Raw genomic sequence first — 25,356 nt, 5'->3', positions numbered from 1 at the left:
CTGGAAATCCTTCAAATATGTTTTTTATGATTTCATCAAGTGTTCCTTCTGGCATTCTTCACTGAGTTCCTCCTGTTTTTTTTTTTTTTAAGGAAATCCTACTGGGGCCAATCCAAAAATTTCTTCAGGATTTCTTTGTAGGATGCTTGCAGGAGTTATATTTGGTATTTGTGCAGAAGAAGTTCTTTTTTGGGTCTCCAGTTAGCCTAGTAGGTAAGGCTATGAATGGCCAATCCGGAGACGGCGGGTTCGATTCCCGTTCCGGTCGGGAACATTTTCTCGACTCCCTGGACATACAGGGGATGGCCAAAATGTTTGGGATAGGCAACTTTTTTTCTCTCACAAAAATGTTCAACATGCTATAACTTTTCATAGACTGCATCAAAAAATCTCATATTTTGACTGTTTGTCAACCTGTTATATATGCATCATTGGTACAAATTTGGGCACGATTGAGATTAATCTTTCGCAAAGTTAGAACCGTTTGGGTAAAACACTATTTATGAAACAACTCATTTTTGAGCTGTCATATCTCGGAAACCAGTGAACCGAATTGAATGAAATTTTGAACGTACACTAACAATATACAAATGCTTCAAAAACTATTAAAACATAAATACTTTTTGAACGTTGAAAAAAGTTATCATGGATTGACACTTTTTGGATTTTTCTCGAAAAAATGTATTATTTTTAAGTCAATGTCAATAAATTTTAGTGTTGATGTCCAAAGATTTTCCACTTCTGTTCTAAAGATATCTTTAATTAGATATGTTGGAGCCTATTTAGATTAAAGAAAGAACACATTTAGTAATTTTTGTGTGGTATTGTAAATTTGACTTATTTTCCTCTATACGGGTAAAAATTTCAACCCGGTATAACTTAATTCACCATGAGAAAATATTACATTTTATACCGTTAAGCATCAATATATTGTTGATAAACGTTAAAAAATTCATTCAATTCGGTTCACTGGTTTCCGAGATATGACAGCTCAAAAATGAGTTGTCTAAAAAATAGTGTTTTACCCGAACGGTTCTAACATTGCGAAAAATTATTCAATCGAGCCCAAATTTGTACCAATGATGCACATATAACAGGTTGACAAACAGTTAAAATTTGAGATTTTTTGATGCACTCTATGAAAAGTTACAGCATGTTGAACTTTTTTGTGGGAGAAAAAAAGTTGCCTATCCCAAACATTTTGGCCACCCCCTGTAGTGTAACATTGTCCTTGCCTCACAATGTACAGATTCATGCAATGGCAGGCAAAGAAAGCCCTTCAATTAAGAACTGTGGAAGTGCTCAAAGAACACTAAGTTGGAATATGGTAGGCCGAGTTCCAGTTGGAATGTAGAGCCATACAGAAGAAGATGAAGAGAAAGAGTTCGTTATGGAACTCGATTCCAGTTGTATCGATTCTATTTTGAATGCTGGATTCTATCTTTATTCGTTTTTGAAGTTCCTGCAGGTTTTCTTACTGCGTTTCCTCCAAAAGTTCCATATGGGAATCCTCCAGGAGGATATTCTAGAAATATTCAACGTGTTGCTTCTGTGAGTTCTCCAGGAGTTGTTTTTGAGTTTCTTCTATTAATCCTCCAGAAGTTCCTTATAGAAATCTTCCAGGAGTAATTTCTGAGTGTCCTCCAGAAGTTCTTTCTAAGAACCCTTGTTGCAGTCCTTTAGGAATTCCTTCATCGAATGCAGGAGTTCTGACAAGAAGTGCTTCAATAATACCTTGTTGGAAACCCTCAGGAGCTCCTAAATTCCCTAAAGGAATTTCTGATTTATTCGCAGAATAAATCCATTTAGGATATTTTTCGAGTAATCGCAAGATAAAACTCCTGGATAAACATTCTGTAACGATCTCCAGAAAGAAGTTCCTGAAGAAATCCTCAGAAGAAATACCTATGAAGATGCCCTAACACAGGGGTTCCCAACCTTTTGAGGTGGCGACCCCCTTTAAAAATTGTCAAAGCGTCTGGGGCCCAATGAAAAATTTTAGAAAAAAATATGAATTAAATAAACGAAACCGAGTTATTTGGGTACATTGGCGTAGTCAGAAATTTACTATGGGAGGGATTTTCGACGATCAATGATACTTTTTTTTAATTTGACACTCGAATTTCGTTAACAATGACGTACGTGTCAACATGTGCATTTAGTTTAAGTCGTGGTTTAAAAAATAGCGGCGCTGCCGAAATTTTTTTTCTTCCGAGAGTGTTTTATACTGAAAATTTATTCCTCAAATTGTGGCTCTTGCGTTTTTTTTGGTAACATCGCGGCCCCCCTGGACTGGCTTCACGGCCCACCAGGGGGCTGCGAACCACCGGTTGGGAACCCGTGCCCTAACACAATAAGCTAATGAAAAAAAAAACATAAAATGTAAACGCAACAATATGTTGATGAATGATGTTATTTTTTGAATTTATTGCGATGTATCTCATCATATAAAATCATATAAGAATAAAAATTACCTCATGTGGATTTTTTTATTACCATACGGGTTTGGGCCGATGGGTCTCAGATTCTTATGGAACTTTTTCCACAGGGAGGACTCATGAATATAGGGTGACGATGGGTATTATCGGCAGGTTTGTTCTCTTCGTCATGGGGGGTTTTTGTGGGCCGAATTGCCTAAAATTTGGGCATATAACTCAGCTTGGTTGGGAAAGATTTGAGGCCAACTCTGAGATCTACAGGTTTCAAAGAACCCCCCATTACGAAGAGAACAAAACTGCCGAAAATACGTAAATTCCCCTATGAACAGAAAAAAATGAAAAAAAAATCAGGGTCGCGTATTTTCCCGGAAAACTCAGGTGTTTTTTTTTTGTTTTCCCCTGACACTTTACTTTTGAAAAATCATAGCTTAAGAACGAAGCATCGTAGAAACAAAGTTTTTTTTAAGAAAATGAAAGCATTTTTTTTCAGAAATCAAAAAAAAAATATATGAACTGGAAAAGATTTTCCACAGTTCAGAAAATTTGTAAAGAAAAGCCGGAAAAACTATGCCCGAACTCGTGGAAATTTTTTAAATTTTCTCAGACATCCAAAAAAATATGAACTGAAAAAACTTTTCCATAAAATTTCCACCGTTGAGGAAATTCATAAAAAAAACGCCGGAAAAAGTATGCCAGAATTCGCGGAAAACTTTTTGAGAAGGCGATTCCATAAACTTTAATTGCTGAATTTTTTGGAATCCATTTTTTTTTGTTTTTGAGTTATGAAATATTTTTTTGAAAATGTCCAAATGTGCCGTCTAAGCCTTTTTTGAGAAATAACCTAAGCACGAGGCATCGTAGAAAGTTTTACAATGAAAATGAAACCTTGAAATTTTTTCAAAAATTCGCAAAAAAATATGAAGTGGAAAATACAGGCTTACATGGTTCACAAAATTGGCCATAACTGAGGAAATAAAAAAAAGTGCATTCCAAAAATTTTAGCGATCAAAGCTTATAGAATCACCTTCTCAATAATATTTTTTTGAAAATTTTCCGCGAATTCGGGCATAGTTTTTCTGGCTTTTCTTTATGAATTTTCTCAACGGTGGAAACAGTGGCGTAGCTAGGAATTTAGGAGCCCGGCGCGGAACCAAGTTTGTGGCCCCCCATGAAAATTACAGATGTACATATTTTACCATTCAAAATCTATCCTTCTAACCCTCAAATTATCACTCTGTTGTATTTTGTACAAAACTTTGAAAACAATCCCGACTTTTGTACTCAGTATAAGCGTGATGCTGGCAGTGGTGGCCAACTTACTGATGGAAAGGTAAAAATTATTTTCTGTAATCATTCAGGATTTTTTTCGGGGATTTCTGCAAGGATAAGTACATCCCGGAATTCCATCAATGAGCGTAAGATTTTTCCTTTAATCCTTTAAGAATTCCTTCAAAGATTGTTTTACCGTTTTCTTTAAAAAATCTTACGAAAATTATAATTTTTCTTAAAGAATCGATCAAGTGGTTAATGCAAGGGTGCCATTCAGTATTTCTCTAAACACTCCTTCAAGAATTCTTACAGTGTTGTCTCAGAGGATGTTTTCAAAAGTACTTCAGAGTACTTCAAAAGGTTCAAAAGGCTTCATCAAAAGGTTCAAAATGCTTCATCGAGTATTTCTCGAAACATTTGTTCAGGAAGTCCACCAAGGATTCTAACAATAATATCTCTGAGGATTTATCTATAAGATCAATGAATTCTTAAGAAATTCTAGAAAAAAAATCACTGGCATTTCCTCAAGCATTCATTACTCATCTTGGCATTCCTTTGAAGATTTCTTAAGAATATCTTCCAAGGATTCCTTTAGAAATTCTTCAAAAATTACTGCACAGACTGTTTTGCCACTTTCTTCAAGAATTCTTTCAGAATGCCTAGAAGCACCTTTAAAGTTATTGATGCAAGTTTAAGACTTCATATACGATATCCATCCTCCAATCCAATTCTTCAGGAATCGCTTCAAGAATTTCAACGGGATTTGATCCGAGGATTTTTTTTATGTCTTTATTATCGAGACTTTCAGCCCAAGGCTGGTTCGTCTCCATTACAAGGATTTCTTAAATATTTCTTTAAAAGAATCTTTCAGAATTTCTTCAAAGATCTTGTTAGGAGCCTCTGCGAAGGTTTCATAATTTGGATGAAGCATTCCTTGCTTAATCTATTCAATAAATTCTCCAAGAGCTCTACAGAGGATTACTTTTGGGCTTTTTCCAAGGATCGCTTTAAGAAGCCTACCAATGTTTTATTCAAAATTCTAAAGGAATTCCTTCAATGGGCCTATTGAAATTCCTCCCAAACTTCCTTCAAAAGTTTTTCCAAAGACTTTTTTCTCAGTTTATCCAATAATTCTTTTACAATTTCTCCAAAGATTCAGCTGATTTAAATAAAACAATGTAATTTTTTTCAAGCATTCTCACAGAAATTCCCCCAAAAAATTCTACTGGTATGCCTTCAAACATTTTTGCGATTTTTCTTAGGAAATCGTTTGCGAACTTCCTTAGATTTTTGAAAAATTTCTTAAATATTTTTTTTTAATTTTCTTCGGCCGTTCCATTGTAAATGCTTGGTTTTCTATTTCGCAAGAATGTATCTAATAGAATTTCAAAAATAACAACAGACGGAATTCCGCAATGAAGTAGATATTTTCAAAAATAAAAACCTGAATCTATTTTCAAGATTATAGTCCAGAAATTTCCGAATGAGTTACCGAACCAAATTCCGAAGGAATTGCCGAAATTGTTTAAAAAAAATCTTCAAGAAAATCCCAACAATAATCTTATAGGAAATTTAGGATCAAATTTAATAAAAATGGCTAGAAGAATTTCCAAAGGTTTTGCCAAAAAAAAGCTTCGCAAAAGGTAATATAAAAAAAAACCGTAAAAAAACTGAAGAAGTTCGCAAAGCCATTGCTGAGGCATTGCCGAGAACTGATTAAAGAAGGAATTGCCTAACAATTTCTCAAAAGAATTGCCGTAGGAATTTTCAATAACACTTGTAACAGATACCAAAGTAGTTGCGAACACAATAGCTGAGGCAATTTTCAAATAAATTGCCAAAGACTTTCTTTAAAAATAATGAAGAATGGATTCAGAAAAATATATTTAGGAATTCCCAAACCAATTTCCGAAGAAAATTTTCAGAGTATCTGCCGAAGGAGTTTCCAAATAAATTTTCAAGGACATTTCTGAACGAGTTCCTGCGCGGATTTCCAACTTGGGCGGTGGCTTCTGTTTTCGTCTGTTTTCCACTATAACTCAGTCAAATTTGAACCAATTGACACAATTTTTGGAATGCAGTGAGATAGGTATTAGAGTGGGTCAACGTTGTATGGAGAAACTTCAAATTTGATCGTATCAACCCGGAACAAAGGTTTTTCAATCTATATTAGCGCCCAAAACAACTGTGCAAAATTTGGGAGCGATTGGTTGCGTCCCCGTATTCCGCATTGCGATTGAAGTTTGTATGGAAGTTAGTATGGGAAAACGTACTTTTTTGCATTTTACTTATAAGTTGTATTCTTTTATCTAATACCATTTAACTAATGACGTGAAAGTATAGCCTAGGATATGCCAAAAAACTTTGCCGAAGACCGCGAAGTGATCCGATGCTTGTGAAAAAAGTTATTCACCTGGTAACTTAGGCCAAAAATTGAGATTTTATTATTGATGTTATTCCTTTACATGTTAAACATTAAGCGCCACCGGGCAATCTGTACGTTATAACTTTTTTCACAAGTGTCGGATCACTTTGCAGTCTTCGGCAAAGTTGTTCGGCATATCCTAGGCTATACTTCAACGTCATTAGTTAGATTGTTTTAGACGAAAAATTTCAATTTATGAGAAAAATGCAAAAAAGCACATTTTCCCATACTAAATTCCATACAAATTACAATCGCAATGCGGAATTCGAGGAAGCAATCAATCGCTCCCAAATTTTGCACAGTTGTTTTGGACGCTAAAAGGAATCGAAAAAGCTTTGTTCCAAAAAATCGGCTTTGTTGACCCAGTCTAATAGGTATAGTATCTACCCGTGTACAACATTACACAATTGGTTCAAAATTGACTGAGTTATAGTGGAAAACAGACGAATATAGAAGCCATCGCCCAAGTAGCGCGATATCCTAATTACTGAAAAAGATCCAAATGAAATTTCCGAATGAAAATTCTAATAAAAAATGCAATCACAGAAATTCGTCCAAGGAAGGCCAAGAACTTTTTCTTGGATATTATTTATGATTTATCTAGGTCAACGCTTAGGTGACGAGAATTGATTTTTTTTTACTTTCAAATATGTAAGGATTACAGTTAAACTTTGTATTTCATCCATTTTTGGGGCATTGCAATGATGATGAAATGTAAACGTACGTGTATGGCAAGCAGACAGTTTTTGAGGAAGACCCTGGTGGTCAATAGTATCTGAATATTGTCATAGTTTTCATTATGAGTTGGCTGAATAATTTTGTAGCTGCATTATTTTCCATACAAAGCTATGACCACCAATCTCAATTAAAGCCATCAAATTAAGCCACACACCTCTAACCGAAACGGTTTCAGCTCTTTCGCTATCTTCTAACAAGGTGCAGCACATGCAAGCTGCAATTTCAGCAATTATTCTTACTTCTACCACACGACGTAACCGACGTCGACGGACAACGACGACGGCGGTCGCTGTCGGGAAATTGCGGTCAAGTACAATCCACAGCCCCTCAACAATGCAGTGTGGACCGAACCCAAACCAACACGCGACCCCAGTCAGTCAGCAACACATGCAAACAACAGCAACAACAACAATTGGACTTTGGGAAGCATTCACTTGGGCTACTCAAAGCGGGCGGGCGTTCGCATAGGCTGAACCTCCAAAAGTGCAACGTGTGCGGGACCCCGGTGTCTGACCCCGGCGGCGACAGTCAGTGGTGGCCGCGTCAAATGATGGAATGTCAAAACAACAACATGCGAAATTTGTAGGTAGAAAGGTGGGTTCCAAAAACGGACTGACCGTTGACCAAAAGCCATAATGCGACGGGGACATTTTGCGGTGAAAAAGTCGCCACACTGAGATTTCTTCCAGCTGGCGAATTTAATGATCGACCTTGGGCTTGGAGGGGTTACCGGAATGCAGGGTGAAATTGAGCTTGATTGACCGCCAGATCAGATGAACGAGGAACCAATGAAATGAGATAACTGCTTGATTTACTTGCAATTTGACGTAACAGGCGTCGTTCTTGACTTAAAAGGGATAGAGGTAAGAAGAAATTATACTATCGCTTGCCCACGGCAGACCAAACGTACGTCTACGCAAGTTCATGCGGATCTTGCTGTGATTGGAAAATTCCTGTTTGGCAAAGTTCACGTTGGTGTCGGAATTGTTCAAGATTACTGTGAACATGATGTAGCATTATTCGCGAATTGCTGATTTGTAGGCGTAATAAGATTAACTTCTTCAACAATTAACAATGAACTTATTTAAATCGCTGAAATTCAATTCGAAAACACCCGTTATCGATCTCACACTGTTGATCAAATTCACCTCCATTTAGGGTACCATCTGTGTAAGGTAGCAACGTTCAAAGCCAGCGCGAAATTAATAGAGGTGTCGGATTAGATATGGGTATTTATGCGATTGAAACATGAGCTGTCCGACGATTATAACTATTTAACATCGAACCGCAAATCGACATTTAGATACTCCTAAATGCCGCGCTTCTGTGATATATGATGCGAACGGTTCATCATTGAACGTTTGCTTTCATTTGTGTAAACTTATGGGTGTTGAGTACTATCAATGGGAGGATTGCGTTAAGTGATTAACCTATGGAATCGAGTAAGATAGAGCTAGAAGTAATCCATTACGGGGTTCCGTTGGTATATTTGAAACATTTTACTTAGAAGATTAATTGAGTTAGTTCACTGTCGTTCACCTTGATCAAACGAGTAATACAAAAGGGTCAATAGAATTCTAAATGCCGTCTGCAGAAAGCTTGAAATGGTTCGTAGCACCCCCTCAGCAGGTTTGTGAGAGTTTGTCGTGGTCTGGTGTAGTATTCGTCAGTTTGTTAAATTAAATTCTGGAAAGTGTTTGTATTGTTTGTTTCCACTCTGTGTGTTTGATGGTCACCCGAAAAGGATGCAGCCAACAATAGCAGCTACCAATACCCTGCAACTTCACTCACCAGAGGACTCCGCATGTAAGCATGATGTTGGTAGCCATTATTGGTAGCGAATGGAGGCCATGTTTAACCCTAAAAGGGATACCTGGGGTCCATTGGACCCCAGGCGCCTTTCAGAGCTCGTCTTTGATGGAACACACTCAGCGAGGTGACGAAACTGAGGCCATGAAGGTATCTCTTTTAGGGTTAAGGACAGACTTGTTGGAATCCCAATATGGCCGCCACAATGGCCGACTTTGGCACCTACTCACGATTTTGAGGGCACAAATCTCTTCGTAAACAAAACCAGCGCACCTGAGCTTCATATTTTAGGCTTATCACAAGTGAGCAAGAACAGAATAATAAAATGCATTGTTGTTTGAAGCTTGCTTCTTGAGATTTGTGCGTCTGAAGTTTTGATGCACTGTTAAACCGGAATTTTAAGACGTTTGTCCTTAAGTAGATCCTGGATTGATCGGGAAGATAAGATCGGCCATTATGCCCATGTATTCCCTAACAGCATTGTTGGAGGTGCTCGGTGTTCGTTGAACCGAAACGGACACAGAACCCCGAGGTTTAACTATAAACCGTGGTTTCGCCACAAACAAAGAGGTGTTCCCTAACCTCAAAATGGGTGGCCTTCCGCCGTGGCTACATCCGGCAAAGGCTTGGGCAGATGATGATCCGGTCATTCGTTACACCAGGCCGAGGACCACCCTAAAAGCTATTCTCCAGTGGTCGCAGATACCCCGATTCGATTGGTGGACAAAAGTCGCATCAAACGGGAAGAAGAAGGTGGGGGAAGGAGAGGATCGGCAGATGATGGCGGCAGGAGAAAGGGACCACGAAGAAAGAAGAAAAAGGTCAGTTCAGTATTAAGAAAGTGGGTATAAGTAGAGTGAATGTAGATAGCTAGGGAAAGATAGAGGAAGTGCACTAAGCCGTAAAAAGGTGATCCAAGTGTTTTTTTCTGAATCCGCGAAATAGGAAGGATAAGCGTGCCGACCCTGGGACTGAGGATAAATACAGAGTCTCGTTAGCCGCTGGGAAGAGTCACCTTCTGTGACCCTCTCCTGAAGCCAACGGTAGCTGTGGTCTAACCACACAGTTAAAAAATGTTACATAATATAACCTGTAACAAAAGGACCCCGTCATATCGCACACATTTTCCATCAGTTCTTGAATTCACAGCTCACTCTCAGTATGAAGCTTGTGTTCAACATTCCGTACAAGAAATTGCTTGATGTAAAATTCAGTGAGATGGAACAGAAATGTATATGTCAAATTAGTTTACGTCGGGAGTAATGCTCAGAAGTTTTTGCTGTGCATCATAAGTTACAAGCTTTAGCATTTAAAACGTAGGAAAACTGTTGAGAGATATTATGGGTACTCACTAAACAAATTAAAAGGCTTACTCTTTTTAATTCAATGGACAAGATATTACCATGGTACCTGCCCAATAGACTGAGGTATCTAAGTCGTCTATGGTTTTGATGCTGCTTACGATTTAATGAAAAAGAATAGCTTTGGCAGATAATATTGGCGTAGTCAGCTTTTTCTTTTTTCTTACTAACTCTCCTAAGCAAACATGAGTATAATAAATATGAAAAACACAGAAAAAATACAGTCATAGCACAATCATGGGTCACCCACAATTATGGGTCAATTCCATTTGAATTGCATGGTGAACTGACTGACTAATAATTGTGACAGAGTGACCCATATTTGTGCAATGACTGTATAATTAAAATTCAGCGAGAAATCATGCACATAAAGGGAATGCTAGAGTTAGTGCATATTTACATGAAATATCATGTAACATTACGCTACGATCGTGTAAATTTCCGCTTATAGTCGCGTAACCGGTTGGAGTTCATGATGGTTTACGCGACGGTTGGCAGAAATTTACACGACGGTAATGGAATTTGACATTATATTTCATGTAAAATTGCACTAGCTGTAGCATTCCCTTTATGTGCATGATTTCTCGCTGAATTTTAATTACATATTTTTTTCCTGTGAAGGGGGCATTGCCTCCTATTTCATCCCGCTCTTTCTCGTATGGATTTATTAAAAAAAAAATAAGCAAGAAAAAGATAAAGCTGGCTACACCGACGCTAGATTATGCCAGAGCATGCTTTTCCACCGAAACTAATTCAAGTGATTCCATCTTCGATATTCATGTAGTTACAGTACTGTACGAGATAAAGTACGCAAATGCTTATGTTTGGGGTGTCGAATCTTAGCGTCTAGTGCACCGATTGATCTCTAATTTTGTCTGGGATTGACTTGAACTTGACTAACTTGAAATTTGATTAGTGAAAAGAGAAAATATTTTGGAGCAAACTTTTTCAAAATATCGTAAAATTTCCACTTCCAGAAAAAATACTAAATTGCGATTTTTAAATTATTTTGTAAACAAGCTGTTTGAAGTAAACGGTTTGTTCGAAAAAGTTATTTGTTTCGATAGACTAATCATCTTTGCATGTTTCCAAAAAATGTAAATTACGGAATAAATCCAACATCAAAATTTCTCATTTTTTCTTGAAATTGGAGTTTTGCGATATTTTTAAAAGTTTTGTTCAGAAATATTTACTTTATCACAGAACAAATTTCAAGTTACATATTACGAATATCCAGACACAATTTGAAATCAATCGTTGCACTAGAAGGAGAGATTGGACCCATCAGACATGAACATTGTGTATGAAAACAGCCAATGCACACTTTATTTCATCCAGTACTGTAACTATGAGCCAAACAACTTTGTCGAAGCAATTTGACGTCTGTGAAAAAAGCTATCAAGGTATCGAGGTGGTAGATATTGCCACAAAAGTTCCAGTTTAAAACATTAATTTTGACACTGTACCATTATTTATCCATTTGATAGTGGTAATGCACACATTCAGGGCTTGATGTCGGTGAAAGTGACTTCGGAATGGACGTGTCTCTCCGCAGCCTTTGCCATTCAACAGGTGTGACGTCCCCTCGCACTACAGTGACAAGCAAGCATCACAATCAGCAGCAGCAGCAGGAACATCCCTGTGTGCAGTCATGCGCGATGGAAAATGAATGTTTTTCTACCAAGAGCTCATGAGCGTTGTTCACCCCCCTCAGATAAGGGCGCCAAACATTCCAACATTATCTATCCCTATCCAAAGGACAAGAACATTTCCATTATTCATGGACTCTAAACCGCACGGAATCTTTTGTGCACAGAACCGGAACCGGAATTCCGCTGCAGAAGCCTTTTCCCGCATGTTGCTTAACAACTTACGACTCGACACAGAGACTCCACTGCTCACTGGAGCAGAAAATTGGAGAAACTTACACCAGGCTGCAATGCGAACTGGCGGCGGCGGCGGCGGGCTCCATTTTGAGGCTCTGTCAGAACTAGAACAGGGTAGACCGGTTGGAGCTTACCGGTTATTGACCTGCGGGGTCCGAACCAGGCATTGCTCCTGGAGGTATCCGTTCCTGGCCGTAGGAAATTCTCATTCTGGCTCGATTGACGCAAATGACGAGCCTCCGTTTTGTTCTGGCGAAAATCTTCTTCAGAAAATAGTTACGTTGGGTGCGTCACCATTTGCGACAAGGTACCCTAATGTCGGCCGATTAATTCTTGTTTCCACACTCGATTGAACAGGGGAGTCCTTTGTTGGAAATTTGCACAAGAGGGACCAGACCAGACCAGGGGTCTCCAGTTAACCTAGTGGTTAAAGACATGGATCGCCAATCTGGAGACGGCGGGTTCGATTCCCGTTCCGGTCGGGAAAATTTTCCCGGCTCCCTGGGCATAGTGTATCATTGTACTTGCCTAGCAATATACAAATTCATGCAATGGCAGGCAAGGAAAGCCCTTCAATTAATAACTGTGGAATAGACTGGCCCACATTTGTATGGCGAGAAAGAAAAGTTGGAAAAGTTTACGGGGCACCCTCTAGAATCGTGCCTTTAGATGAGAAGAACAATCTGTGAAAGATTCAGCTCAATCGGTTTAAAATTGAGCTGGCGCAAATGAGTTGAAAGTTTGTATGGAATTTTCAGACCAAATATATGGGAAATTGGATGACCTCCAGTCTCTCACTCAGTACGCCGGTTCAGCGAGTTCGATTTAGCTCAGAATTGAATAAATGGTATTTGATACCCTAAGGAACAACTTTATAGAAGACCATATCATGATAAAACTTAATGTAGTTGCGGTTTCAGCTAACGAAACCAGGATGAGGACATCTTCCCCCGTTTACTCTCGGTTGTTACATGCAGCACGTGTTTGTCGGTCGAAGCTTGTGCACTACATCATAGGCAGCTATGTAATTCTTCATTGTTTCGATACCCGCCCACGTGCGTGAGCAATTGAAATGAAGGGCAACATAGCCGCCTATGATGTTGAGCGCAAGTTTCGAACAGCAAACACGTGCTGTATGTAACAACCGAGAGTAAACGGGGGAAGATGTCCTCATCCTGGTTTCGTTAGCTGAAACCGCAACTATATTAAGTTTTATCATGATATGGTCTTCTACAAAGTTGTTCCTTAGGGTATAAACTACCATTCTTTCAATTCTGAGCTAAATCGAACTCGCTGAACCAGCGTACTTAGTGAGAGACTGGAGGTCATCCAATTTCCCATATATTTGGACTGAAAATCCCATACAAACCTTCAACTCATTTGCGCCAGCTCAGTTTTAAACCGATTGAGCTGAATCTTTCACAGATTGTTCTTCTCATCCAAAGGCACGATTCTAAAGGGTGCCCCGTGGAATTTTTCAACATTTTTATATTTGGGCCAGTCTACTGTGGAAGTGCTCAAAGAACACTAAGTTGCAGCGAGGTAGACCAAGTCCCAATGCGGATGTAGAGCCATAAAGAAGAAGAAGAAGGACCAGACCAAACTAAGACCTTCCTCCATGGAATTCCGTCAGGGAAAGAGGAGCCAAATTATTCAAAGTTGAGTGACTTGCTTATTTCTTGAGGTATAGAGAAATTAGTAGAAAACTCTCTTGGTTAACGGCTACGCAGTCTTGGGATTAAAAAAACGAGTTGTTTTATTCACCCGACGTTTTGACACGGTGATAGTTTCTTCCTCAGGGGGAAACTGTAATTGGTAGTTGAGTTTTTAACAACAAAAAATTAGGTCACATATAAAAGGAATAGAAGATTTTTTTTTCAACAAATATCTTCAGATTAGAATACTGACTAATATCGAAAAACTAAACTCAACTGTATTCGGTATTTTGGAAAAAAAATGGCAAGATCAAAAAATTCAAAAAAAAAATGTCTCAATAAAAAATAAAAAAGAAATACTAATAAATATGTACTCGTGGACCAATTTTTGGTTTAAAACAAGAATAGGTAGGGTAAGTGTGCCGATCGTTGTGGTAATAAGGTAAATTAATTCAAAAAAAAGGTCGTACCATCTAATGAACATTAGTCAGTAGTTTTCTATCCAAATTTGCTGGGAAAAATATGAAAACTATCGTTTCTCTCTGCTTTCGGTCAATAATCGCTTGCCACAACATTAGGCACACTGTTCCTATTATGGAGGATAAAATTTATTTTCAGTTCCTATTGTTGCGGTATCTCATTGAAATCATATGGGATACCGCAACATTAGGAACACAGCAGCAAAAATATTACGGAAAATATTTTTTTAAATAGGTTTTTGGGCAAATCTTAGGCACACAAAAAAGCAATCTCAGAATTTAAGTATAATACATCTATTAAAAATGTCTTTTGGTAACATTTCAATCGAAAAAGCGCTCAATTTCCGTTACCGCAACAATAGGTACTACATACCACAACGAAGAGAACAATTACCCTAGGACATAATGAAATCACTTTAGAAAAAAAACAGTTTTTAAATCAGGACTATAAATTTCAGTTGTAACACTACGAGCTGAGACACCATCAATAGGAATACTGTTTTTACAGAGCAACCGTTTTTGACAAAAAATTTGAGTAAAAATCCAACAGAACTCGTGGGAAACACTGTGATGATATACAGTTAATGGTAGGAACTTGAAAAATCATAAGATTGCTCTATAAATTTGACCAACGAAACATGCATATTTTTATGTCATATTTTTTTCCAAAAACTTTCTTTTTCTCAAAACTTTTTAGATATGAAAGCATTTTTTTTTGTTTTACTCAACAGGATTTTTGTTATTTTTTCATTAAAGAATTCCGATGGTAGTTCGTCAAAAACTATTCAGTAATTGCTTCATGGATTTGAAATTCCTCACTAAATTCTAGGAAGATGTTCTACCAGTAATCTTGTCTGTTTATATTTCAATACTTGCAAGAAAATTTCAGTTGTTCTTTCAATGATAATACCTGCAATTCTTTTTCTTGCTTCAGGAATTACTCTCTCATTGTTTATTGAAGTTCTGTCGGAATTTCACATAGGGTTTTGTGTCATTTGGACAAGTGGTCGGCGTTAAGTCAGAGAGGACCATGTGTATTTTACTTAATTTCTAGAAAAACGACTTTAAAGTTTGCAACTTTATAAGTTTTGAGTTTTTCAACAAATGTTCTTGAATTTTTGTCATAAATCTTAACGACTATTCATCACAGCATCGCTCTGTATTGATCAAGGAAATACGCTAAATAATGCTTGAAACCGAGAAATTGTCAAGTAATTGATTGTACTTAGTCCACTCTGACTGAACGATTTTTGGAAAATCTTAAACGAACTACAGTGCACACTCAAGATTTTACATATTAGATGAAAAAATAATGCACAAGTAGGACAACAGTTAATAGGAGTAGTGTATAATGTGAGCAGGAAGTTTGAAATTTGATATTTCTGTTATTACACTGTTGATTACCATTTTCAATTTTTGTGTTCAGTAAGAGTGGACCAAGTACAACAGTTCAATATCACATGAAGGGTAGTCAATTAATGAGCTATTTAAGAATTCTTAACTTGAACATTTAATAGCTAACAACTTTTGAATATATTCTCATAGTTCGGTACGTTTTTGAAATATTGTAGTTACACGGTTCATAATAATTTATTCAGAGGACTGGCATTTTTCAAATATTCGTTCACACAGAGTGAACCAAGTACACAATTCTTAAATAATCGGCAAAATCAATTTCTTCGTGAAACGGGTATTGATACATTTCAATATGATGCCCAATAGCTACTAAACAAACATATTTGGATTTGGAAAGGATTACGAAGAATAAGGTAATTTCAACTATTTTTCTTAGAGACACATGGTCCACTCTGTCTGCCCGCGAAATGTCGCAATATGCTTCAACACGTTGATCTGTAAAATACGATATTGACCATAATAAAATGGAATTCCACGTGCTTTCTTGATCAATATTCATCAGAAAATGCGTTAGGGAGTCATACGATTTGGAAACGTATCACATTTTGATGATAAACTAATTTATTTATTGAATTTTGACTAATACATATTTTTTCAACTCTCTTGACATCAAGCATATGGTCCACTCTGACTGCACACTATTATCGATTTTTGCAGTTCAATCAAAAGAAATTTGTGCTATAACTCTCGTTAAATGTAACATTAAGAAAATTGGGTGAATTTTCCAAGTAGCTTAAGTAATTCTTAATCAAATGCCCTAAAAATCTAATTTTCGTCAATTTTGTTACTTGGTCCCCTCTGACTTAACGCCGACCAAGTGTACTTATATTGGGCACCAGTGCTGAAAATGTCATTTCAACATATCTCTTTCAACCACATCCAGATCATTTTAGAAGCTCAACCTGAGAATATGGTATACGAAAAACTTGTGCGGCAAGACAAGCGCTACAAGAAAGTCATGGAAAACCCGACCTTTTTCGAATATTTAAGATAAACGTCACGGATTATTGATTTTAATTTATCTAGAACGACTTTTGAAACTAGGATTAGGCAATTAATTTAAGTAACAAAACAATATGTACAGCTATAGCTGAAGATTAAGTTAATAAAATAAAATAAAATAAAAAAAAACTATGATTGAAAAATGCCAATATCAAGAGAATATCAATTGACATTTTCCGAAAATAGTCCGTGACATTACCTTAAATTTTCAAAAAAGAGCGGGTTTTCCATGACTTTCTTGTAGAGCTTAGCCGCACAAGTTTTTCGTATACCATATTCTCAGGTTGAGCTTCTTAAATGATCTGGATGTGGTTGAATTTAGATATGTCGAAATGACATTTTCAGCACTGTTGGGCACTACAACTAAGTTAATTTTATACAAACTAATATAGGGTTAGATACTGTACGTATCTCACCGTGTGCCAAAAATTAAGTAATAAGCGATAAAATTGATTTAGTTATACCGGCCTGTGCCAAAAATAGGTACACCTGCCAAAATGGCACAAGACCCTACAACTTTGGAAGATTTTCGAAAATTCAAATTGCGTGAAAAGAAATCAGGAAAATGTTCTTCTCCTGTATAACAACAAATGGCCTAAAGTTAAAATCCTATAAAACATCCTCCAGGGTAATTTACAGCTGCCTGCCTCTATTTTCGGTCTTGGAAATTCAGAGACCCAGATTTGTCTTGAAAATCTGCTGACAATTCCATCAGCGATTTCCTGATTCAGGGGTTTCCCTAAAATAAGTAAAAAAAATCTTGAGAGCACCCATAAATTATTTGGTAGCTGATATGAAGAATTGTAAAAATATAAAAAAAAAACTGTTCAATAATAAACAGATCATATTTAATTATAATGAGAAGTCACTAAACAAGCAACTAATCGATTTTCTTCTTTTCCTGTTTTCCCTTGCAGTTAACGCCACGGATACTTAGAATAGCGATAGTATTATGCATCATCGTCGCAATCTTCTCACAAACCACAGATAGTGCTCAAAGTAAGTACACCACGATGCGCAATAAGAAACTTCATGCACACGGTTGGACGGTCGATGGAGGAGTTGACGCGATTGACATTTTCCCATCGACGGCGATTACGCCAATCTACCGTACCGTACCGGTTATACAAAATGCCGCAGCTTGGTATATAAATATGGCAGATTTACGACCCATTCTAGTCCATAAAATCCGGTAAACTTCCTTCGTCCAAGGTGACCTCGATGCGATCGTTCGCGTACGAGGTTCTGAATTATACCGTCCATCGATCGTCGGCCGTAGATCCTACTTTGTAGATTGAGTGATTGATGTTTCCTGTCGATCAATTACTACAAAGTAGATCAATGGAAATTAAACTGGGATTACTTATGAAAAGGGCTAATTTATTGATCCGCTTTTGCAGCAAAACGAAGAATACGACGACCAACTAGTCTCAAATCAACGACCGTCAAACAGAGCGTAGAAGATAATCAAATTCCAGTGAAGAAGGTTGCCCAGGATCGGTCCGATCAAGCTCCGGCCTCCGCCACGAACAGATTCCGGGTGCGATCGAAAACGCGCGGGGGTCTAGCGGCCGGAGCCGCAGCCGGCGGAGCTGCTGCCATCATTGCCGGTGCCTCCACCAATGCCCTGGTCACCAAGAAGGTCCAGGATAAGGATGGATACAAGGTAGGATGCGCGGTGTTTGTAATCTAAGTTGAATAACTATGTGATCTTTTCTCTTACCCGTAGATCGTGTGCTACTACACCAACTGGTCCCAGTACCGAACCAAGCTCGGCAAGTTTGTCCCGGAGGATATTCCGGCTGATCTCTGCACTCACGTCATCTTTGCCTTCGGTTGGCTCAAGAAGGGCAAGCTCAGCTCGTTTGAGAGCAACGATGAAACCAAAGACGGTAAGACCGGTCTGTACGATCGGATGATGACACTGAAGAAGGCCAACCCTAAACTGAAGATCCTTTTGGCCATCGGTGGTTGGTCGTTTGGAACCCAGAAGTTCAAGGAAATGTCCGCTACCCGGTATGCGCGTCAGACCTTCATCTACTCAGCTATTCCGTTCCTGCGGCAGCGTAACTTCGACGGATTGGATATGGATTGGGAGTACCCGAAGGGTTCGGATGACAAGAAGAACTTCGTGTTGCTGCTGAAGGAGTTGCGTGAGGCTTTCGAGGCTGAATCTCAGGAAATCCGTCAACAGAGGCTGTTGCTGACCGCTGCTGTCCCAGTTGGTCCGGACAATGTTCGTGGAGGATATGACGTTCCAGCCGTGGCTAGCTATCTGGACTTCATCAACCTGATGGCGTACGATTTCCACGGAAAATGGGAACGCGAAACTGGACACAATGCTCCTCTGTACGCTCCATCCTCGGACTCGGAATGGCGTAAGCAATTGTCGGTAGACTACGCTGCAGCTTTGTGGGTTAAGTTGGGTGCTCCCAAGGACAAACTGGTCATCGGTATGCCTACGTATGGACGATCCTTTACGCTGTCCAACACTGATCGATACAAGGTCAACTCGCCGGCTAGCGGTGGTGGTAAGGCTGGAGAATATACGAAGGAATCTGGATTCTTGGCCTATTACGAAATTTGCGAAATGCTGTTGAACGGTGCTGCGTACATTTGGGACGAGGAGATGAAGGTTCCGTACATGGTTGATGGGGATCAGTGGGTTGGTTTTGACGATGAACGTTCGATCCGTAACAAGATGACCTGGATCAAGACGAACGGATTCGCCGGGGCTATGGTGTGGACCGTGGACATGGATGACTTCAGCGGAACTGTGTGCGGTGGAAACGTCAAGTACCCGCTGATTGGAGCTATGCGCGAGGAGCTGCGAGGTGTCAGCCGAGGCAAGGAAGCCAAGGACGTCAACTGGTCTGAGGTCGCTGCTACTATTCAGGAGAAGGTGAGTTTGTGGTGGTTAGGGATGTTGTAGTAACGTACTGATTTATGGTTGTCTCTTTACAGGAGGAAGAGAAACCGGCACCGATCAAGATTTCCGTCGATGAAGTGCTGAAGAAGGTCCAGAAACCGCAAAAGAAGATCATCAAGCAAGGATTGGCTACCATCGAGAAGAATTGTAATATCTCTCCACTGCATCAAATTCCTAAACAGATTTTAACAGACCCTCTCTTTCACAGCTCGTCCAGGACAAGTCTTCTGTTATCTGACCAGTTGGTCCGCTAAGCGCCCTGGTGCCGGAAAGTTCGAACCCAAGGATATTGATGCCAAGCTGTGCACGCACGTTGTCTACGCTTTCGCTACGCTGAAGGATCACAAATTGACCGAAGCCAACGAGAACGATCCGGACATGTACGATGAGGTTATTGCCCTGCGTGAGAAGAACCCTGATCTGCAGATCCTTCTGGCTATCGGAGGATGGGCCTTCGGATCTACTCCGTTCAAAGAGTTGACCTCAAATGTGTTCCGCATGAACCAGTTTGTGTATGAAGCTATCGAATTCCTACGTGAGTATCAGTTCAACGGCTTGGATGTCGACTGGGAGTACCCTCGTGGGGCGGACGATCGTAAGGCCTATGTTGACTTGCTGCGTGAACTGCGTATCGCCTTCGAGGGTGAGGCCAAGACCGCTGGACAACCCCGGCTGCTGCTGACGGCTGCTGTCCCTGCCTCGTTTGAAGCCATCGCTGCTGGATACGATGTTCCGGAGATTTCCAAGTACCTTGACTTCATCAACGTTATGACTTACGATTTCCACGGACAATGGGAACGCCAGGTTGGACACAATTCTCCGCTGTACCCGCTGGACACCGCCTCCACCTACCAGAAGAAGCTGACTGTGGACTTCAGCGCTCGCGAATGGGTTAAACAGGGAGCTCCCAAGGAGAAGCTGTTGATCGGTATGCCTACCTATGGACGATCCTTCACGTTGGTTAACCAGACACAGTTCGACATCGGCGCTCCGGCTTCCGGAGGTGGTTTACCTGGAAAGTTCACCAACGAGGCTGGATTCCTGAGCTACTACGAAATCTGCGCCTTCCTGGGAGTGGACAATACAACGCTGGTGTGGGACTCGGAACAACAGGTGCCATTTGCCTACCGCCAAGACCAGTGGGTCGGATTCGACGACGAGCGATCCCTCAAGACAAAGGTATGAGCGGGGTGGGATGTTGATCTGAGCAGAAGTCTTCAAAAGTGCCTCTTTTTCCTGATCCATACAGATGGAATGGTTGAAAGACATGGGTTTCGGTGGAATCATGGTCTGGTCTGTCGATATGGATGACTTCTCTGGTCGCTGCGGAGCCGGCAAGTTCCCACTGTTGAACGTGCTGAACGAAGAACTCAAAGACTACAAGGTGCAGCTGGAGTACGACGGACCTTACGAGTCGTACGGACCACGTGGAGCCTACACCACCAAGGATCGTAAGTATTAATCCGATGGTCAAACCTTCAGTTGTGTATACCAGAAAGGAGTTCAATTCATCTGATGTGTTTAAAAAAGGTCTCTGGAGGGTTTTGGGAGGACTCCAGAGGATATTTGGAAGGATTTTATAGAACTTCATAGGGGAGTAGGTGAACCAGAAGGAAGATTTCTGAAAAGGTCCAGCAGGTTTTAGTAGGGAGTATTCTGATGCGCTTCAAGATTTAGAAAAGTTTCAAAGGAACTTCAGGTGATTTTATGGGGGATTTCAGGGAGTTTCAGAGAAGTTACAGACATACTTAAGAGAAATTTCGGGGCTTCGTTCCGAGTACCACATCGTTTTACATTGATTCATGTAACTCAACAGGGAATCAGGAGGTTTCAGGAAAATTCAGCGAGATTTCATGGGAGCACCAGAGAGGTTTCAGGGATATGGATTCTGGGGTTTTTCAGAGAAAACTCGAAGATGGCTTTTGGCGAGAGATACTAGATTTCAGGGGGTTTCAGCAGATGGTTTTAAGGGTGTTCAATGGGTGTTTCAAAAATGTGTCAGGAGGGGTACCAAGGAGATTCAGGGATTTTCCGGGTGGTGTCAGAGGAGTTTGAAAAGGAATATAGAAGGAAAATTCAGTTTAGTTTCAAGGTGTTTAGTAGGGGGTTTTGGAATGGAGTTTCATCAAAAGGGTTTTGCATGGGTTTGTCCCGATTTAAACGTTAGGTAAAACAAATGGAGGATATCGTACCTTTGGATCCGGTCTTCTGATAGGTAAATTAGAATAAAAGATGAAGACATCAATGGGAGTTAAGGGGCTTTCAGGGCATTCGCGGGGGGTTTCTGGGAGCCTCACAAGGACTCCAGAGGCGTTCCAAGGTGCTCCAGAGATGGCTTCACAGATGTTTCAAGGGAAAGATTTCACAGGGGGTTTCATTAGAGGTTTTCAAAGGAATTAGTCTTCACCAGGATTTTGAAGAAACTTTAGGCCATTTCCCAAGTGGGTTCAAGGGGTTTTGAGGGGTTTCAAGTAGAATATAAAGGTATTCCAGCAGATGGCTTCAAGGGTTTCCCAAACAAATTTAGGATGACTTCACGGTTGGTTGAGAGGATATACGGAGTTCATGGGATTTCATGGGAATGTTTCAGAGAATATGCTCCTGGAAGTTCCAGGAGATTTTCAGGGTGTTTTATCTGTGGGATCTCTGGGGTAATTCATGGAAATTCAAGGGGTTCTAAAGTATTCTCCGTGGATTTAAGGACGATTACAAAGTCGTTTGGCGGGAGTATTGATTTCGGAGACGATTGGATGCGAAGGATTTAGTGGAGTTCTAGGGGGAATTCCATAGGATTATATCATAGGGTTTTAGAATTTTGGGCAGTAAATATTCTACTAGAAGTTTGGGTGTAGCACAGAAATTTATGGGTCTTCCCTTTCTTCCAACAGCCAACGAAGTCGTTTGCGCCGAGGAAGATGGCCACATCAGCTACCATCCGGACAAGAGCGACTGTACCCACTATTTCATGTGCGAAGGAGAACGCAAGCATCACATGCCCTGCCCTGCCAACTTGGTGTTCAACCCCAACGAGAACGTCTGCGATTGGCCCGAGAATGTCGAAGGTTGCCAGCAGCACACGCAGTCTCCCCCAGCTGCCTAATTCTAGACCCCTAAGGTCTATTGCATTGCTAGCATAATCGCGATAAACACAAACACTTTTCTCCTTCCCTTTAGCCGCACCTTTATTTCCTTAGATGTAGCAATAGTAAGACAATAATTATGATGAATTCGTTACTGCCAATCCAAGCTAGAGAGAGCCTCAAAAGTTATGTAACAGAAAATACTCTGCATTCGGTTGTCTTCGGGTGAAATGCTACTCTTAGACAACCAATCGATCGAATAACTGTTGTAAATATCTTCATGTATCTCTAAATAACCAAGAAGCACCCGACAACAAAACTGCCAATCCGTTTAGAAACTTTTCTACTGCCATTTACTTTGCTCGCTATCTTACCGGATGCAACAACGGAACGAAATTTATTTATGTACACAATTCATTTAATACCACAAAATCGACAAAAACTTTTTCATAAAAAAACATCAAAAACCGAACACCCTTCTATTTTTACGACCCTATTGTTTATCAAGTACTATTTATATAAAACCACTAAGCAAGCAAACACTTACGTTTAAGTATTGTTAAAAAGAAATAGTACGAATAACAGACAAGCTAAGCGAACAACAAACATCAATAATGAATCAAGTTAAATTCTTCAATCGGTAGAAAATATAAAAATATTCGAAAACAACAGCAGACAAGCACACAAACACTTGCGCAAAAAAAAAATGCGATCTGCCTTTCGAGCTTAGAACACTGTTGAACTCGTACGATTAGAAGTTTACCCTAGAAACTACGAACCACAAACCCCCTTCGAGATCGGAACCATATTTTTATAATTCCACAAATTGGCAACCTCTGTGTAAATGTGTTTTTGAGTAGATGTATAAAATCTGTGATAATTAAGTGTATATACAAAAAAAAATAAACGCAACAATACGGAACGAAACACATCCAAGCCAATAAGCCAACCAATCAACAACATCCAGCGCGAATTCATGCATGTGTGCGTGTCCACAGCTACCCCCCGCGAAGAAGCTCCGCTAAAGCAACAGAAACACAAAATTAGATAAAAATCAGCACCGCTGTCCAGCGAGTGGAAGATGAATGAGCTGCACATTTTCTGTTTTTTTTAGGAAAATGAAGATCGAGTGGCAGGAGCAGTTGCATTAGATCTTCCCCGAACTGGGCGATGGTCGGGTTAAGTTTGTTTTGTTCATAATAAGATTTAAATAGGGAATGAAACTGCACCGTGAATGTTTGAAGCAATGGAGGAAGTCGAAACGAAAAGCGCCGAAGAAAACAAACGCTAGCGGAAGTGCAGCCAGCTAGAGCGAACGCTATATAATACGAATACAAAATGAAAACAGAGAAAAAACGTTGACTAAGTGTAAAATATATTGATGTAACGTACGAGACAATTTAGAGTTATTTTTAAATAAAGAATTATTTAAATTCAAAACTGGGCTAAATTCAAATTTATATCACCGTTCAAAAAGATTCCGGATGGACCGAAACGTTGAAACTCAGCAATAAGCTATGAGCATAGATGACGAAATCCATGGTAGATAAAAATCATCGAAATTGCTTACAAAATTAACATATGGGCACAGGCTTGATTTGCCTTTCGAGTGTTTTCACACGAAACACGAAAAATATGCCATTATTATAGGATATTTTTCAATTTTTAATGAACTCAACGTACATATGTACAAATGGATATATTATTAGCAAAATTGTAAAAAAAATCCACAGCTCAGGTGAGATTTGAACTCACGACCCTCATACGCTAGACAAGTGCTTTTCCAACTAAGCTAAGCTTAGTTTCCGGAAGGATCCTTAAAAGAATTTTTGAAGGTATTCTCGTAAGAGCCTTGAAAGTAGCACCGGAGGAAACGCCCAAGATATCCCTGTAAAAATTCCTGAAGGGAATCCCTAAAGAAATTCTTGAAGAATATGCTGGAGTTATTTCCAGATAACTAGCAAATAATGGAATGCTTGGAAAAATCCTGGAATTCTCCTGAAGGAGTTCCTGGACGAATCCCTGGAATATATTTAAAAAAAATGTCTGGAGGAATTTGAAAAGCATTTCCTAGAAATACTCTTGTTGCATTTGCTAGAGAAGGGAGAGAACACTGGGAGAGCTCCGAAAAGTTTTCCCTGAGTATATTCCTGAAGAATTGCCTTTTAAAAGCTCTGAAAGCGCTTCACAGTGACTTCCATGCAATCAAAACCTGCAGTGCTGTGACTCTTCTGTGATATTTGTATTACTTGGAAGAACCCCTGGAGAAACTATTGTAAGAGTTCCTGATGGAATCCCCGAAGAAACTGATGGAAATTTTATAGGCAACTTCTTTAAAATTCCAAGAGAAATTTCTGTAGAAATCCCTACACAAAACTCGGAAGGAGAACCCACGCTCTAATCTTCGCAACTTCATACATAAAAAATGGGATTTGTATGGAGGGGGCAATGCCTAGAGCAGTGTCGAAGTCTAGTGCTTTTACCGTATATTCCTGACGAACTTCAGAAGGAATTCCTCTGCAGGAGCTGTATAAGGTATTCGTGAAGGAATTCCTAAAAGGATTCCTAAAAAAATCCGTGGATGAACTCCTAAAAGATTTCTGAGTGATAATTGTGTAAGAGTTCCCCGATGACTTTTTGGAGAATTTCCTGGCTCCTGCATGAATCCCATTGAAATTATCTTATAAAATTCCAATACAAATTGCTGGTGGAATTCTTCCAGAAATCTTTGAAGTAATTCAGAATAATCTACAGGAAGTCCTGGCGAAATTCTTGGGTGCATCCTTGAAATAGATAATGGTAGTGTTTCTGAGATTTCTGATGGAACCGATGAATAAATTTTTCAAGAGATCCCGAACGAAATTTCTGA

General features: G+C 39.5%; 1 protein-coding gene across 6 annotated transcripts in view; it reads left to right on the top strand.

Moving 5' to 3' along the window:
- LOC109420237 (probable chitinase 10) overlaps positions 1 to 23,927 on the top strand; it is a 254,076-nt gene extending 230,149 nt beyond the window's left edge. For all 6 annotated transcript variants that reach the window (XM_062853763.1, XM_062853764.1, XM_062853762.1 and 3 more), the window contains 7 exons: positions 17,396 to 17,477; positions 17,879 to 18,144; positions 18,208 to 19,380; positions 19,443 to 19,554; positions 19,616 to 20,586; positions 20,657 to 20,858; positions 22,296 to 23,927. In XM_062853763.1, the coding sequence (XP_062709747.1) occupies positions 17,396 to 17,477; positions 17,879 to 18,144; positions 18,208 to 19,380; positions 19,443 to 19,554; positions 19,616 to 20,586; positions 20,657 to 20,858; positions 22,296 to 22,507 (3,018 nt within the window). In that variant the 3' untranslated portion in view covers positions 22,508 to 23,927. The remainder of the gene's footprint in view (positions 1 to 17,395; positions 17,478 to 17,878; positions 18,145 to 18,207; positions 19,381 to 19,442; positions 19,555 to 19,615; positions 20,587 to 20,656; positions 20,859 to 22,295) is intronic.
- Positions 23,928 to 25,356: the final 1,429 nt, after the last annotated feature.

The sequence above is a fragment of the Aedes albopictus genome, chromosome 2, assembly GCF_035046485.1.
Source record: "Aedes albopictus strain Foshan chromosome 2, AalbF5, whole genome shotgun sequence".
NCBI lineage: Eukaryota > Metazoa > Arthropoda > Insecta > Diptera > Culicidae > Aedes > Aedes albopictus.
This window is presented reverse-complemented; position numbering and strand designations above follow the sequence as displayed.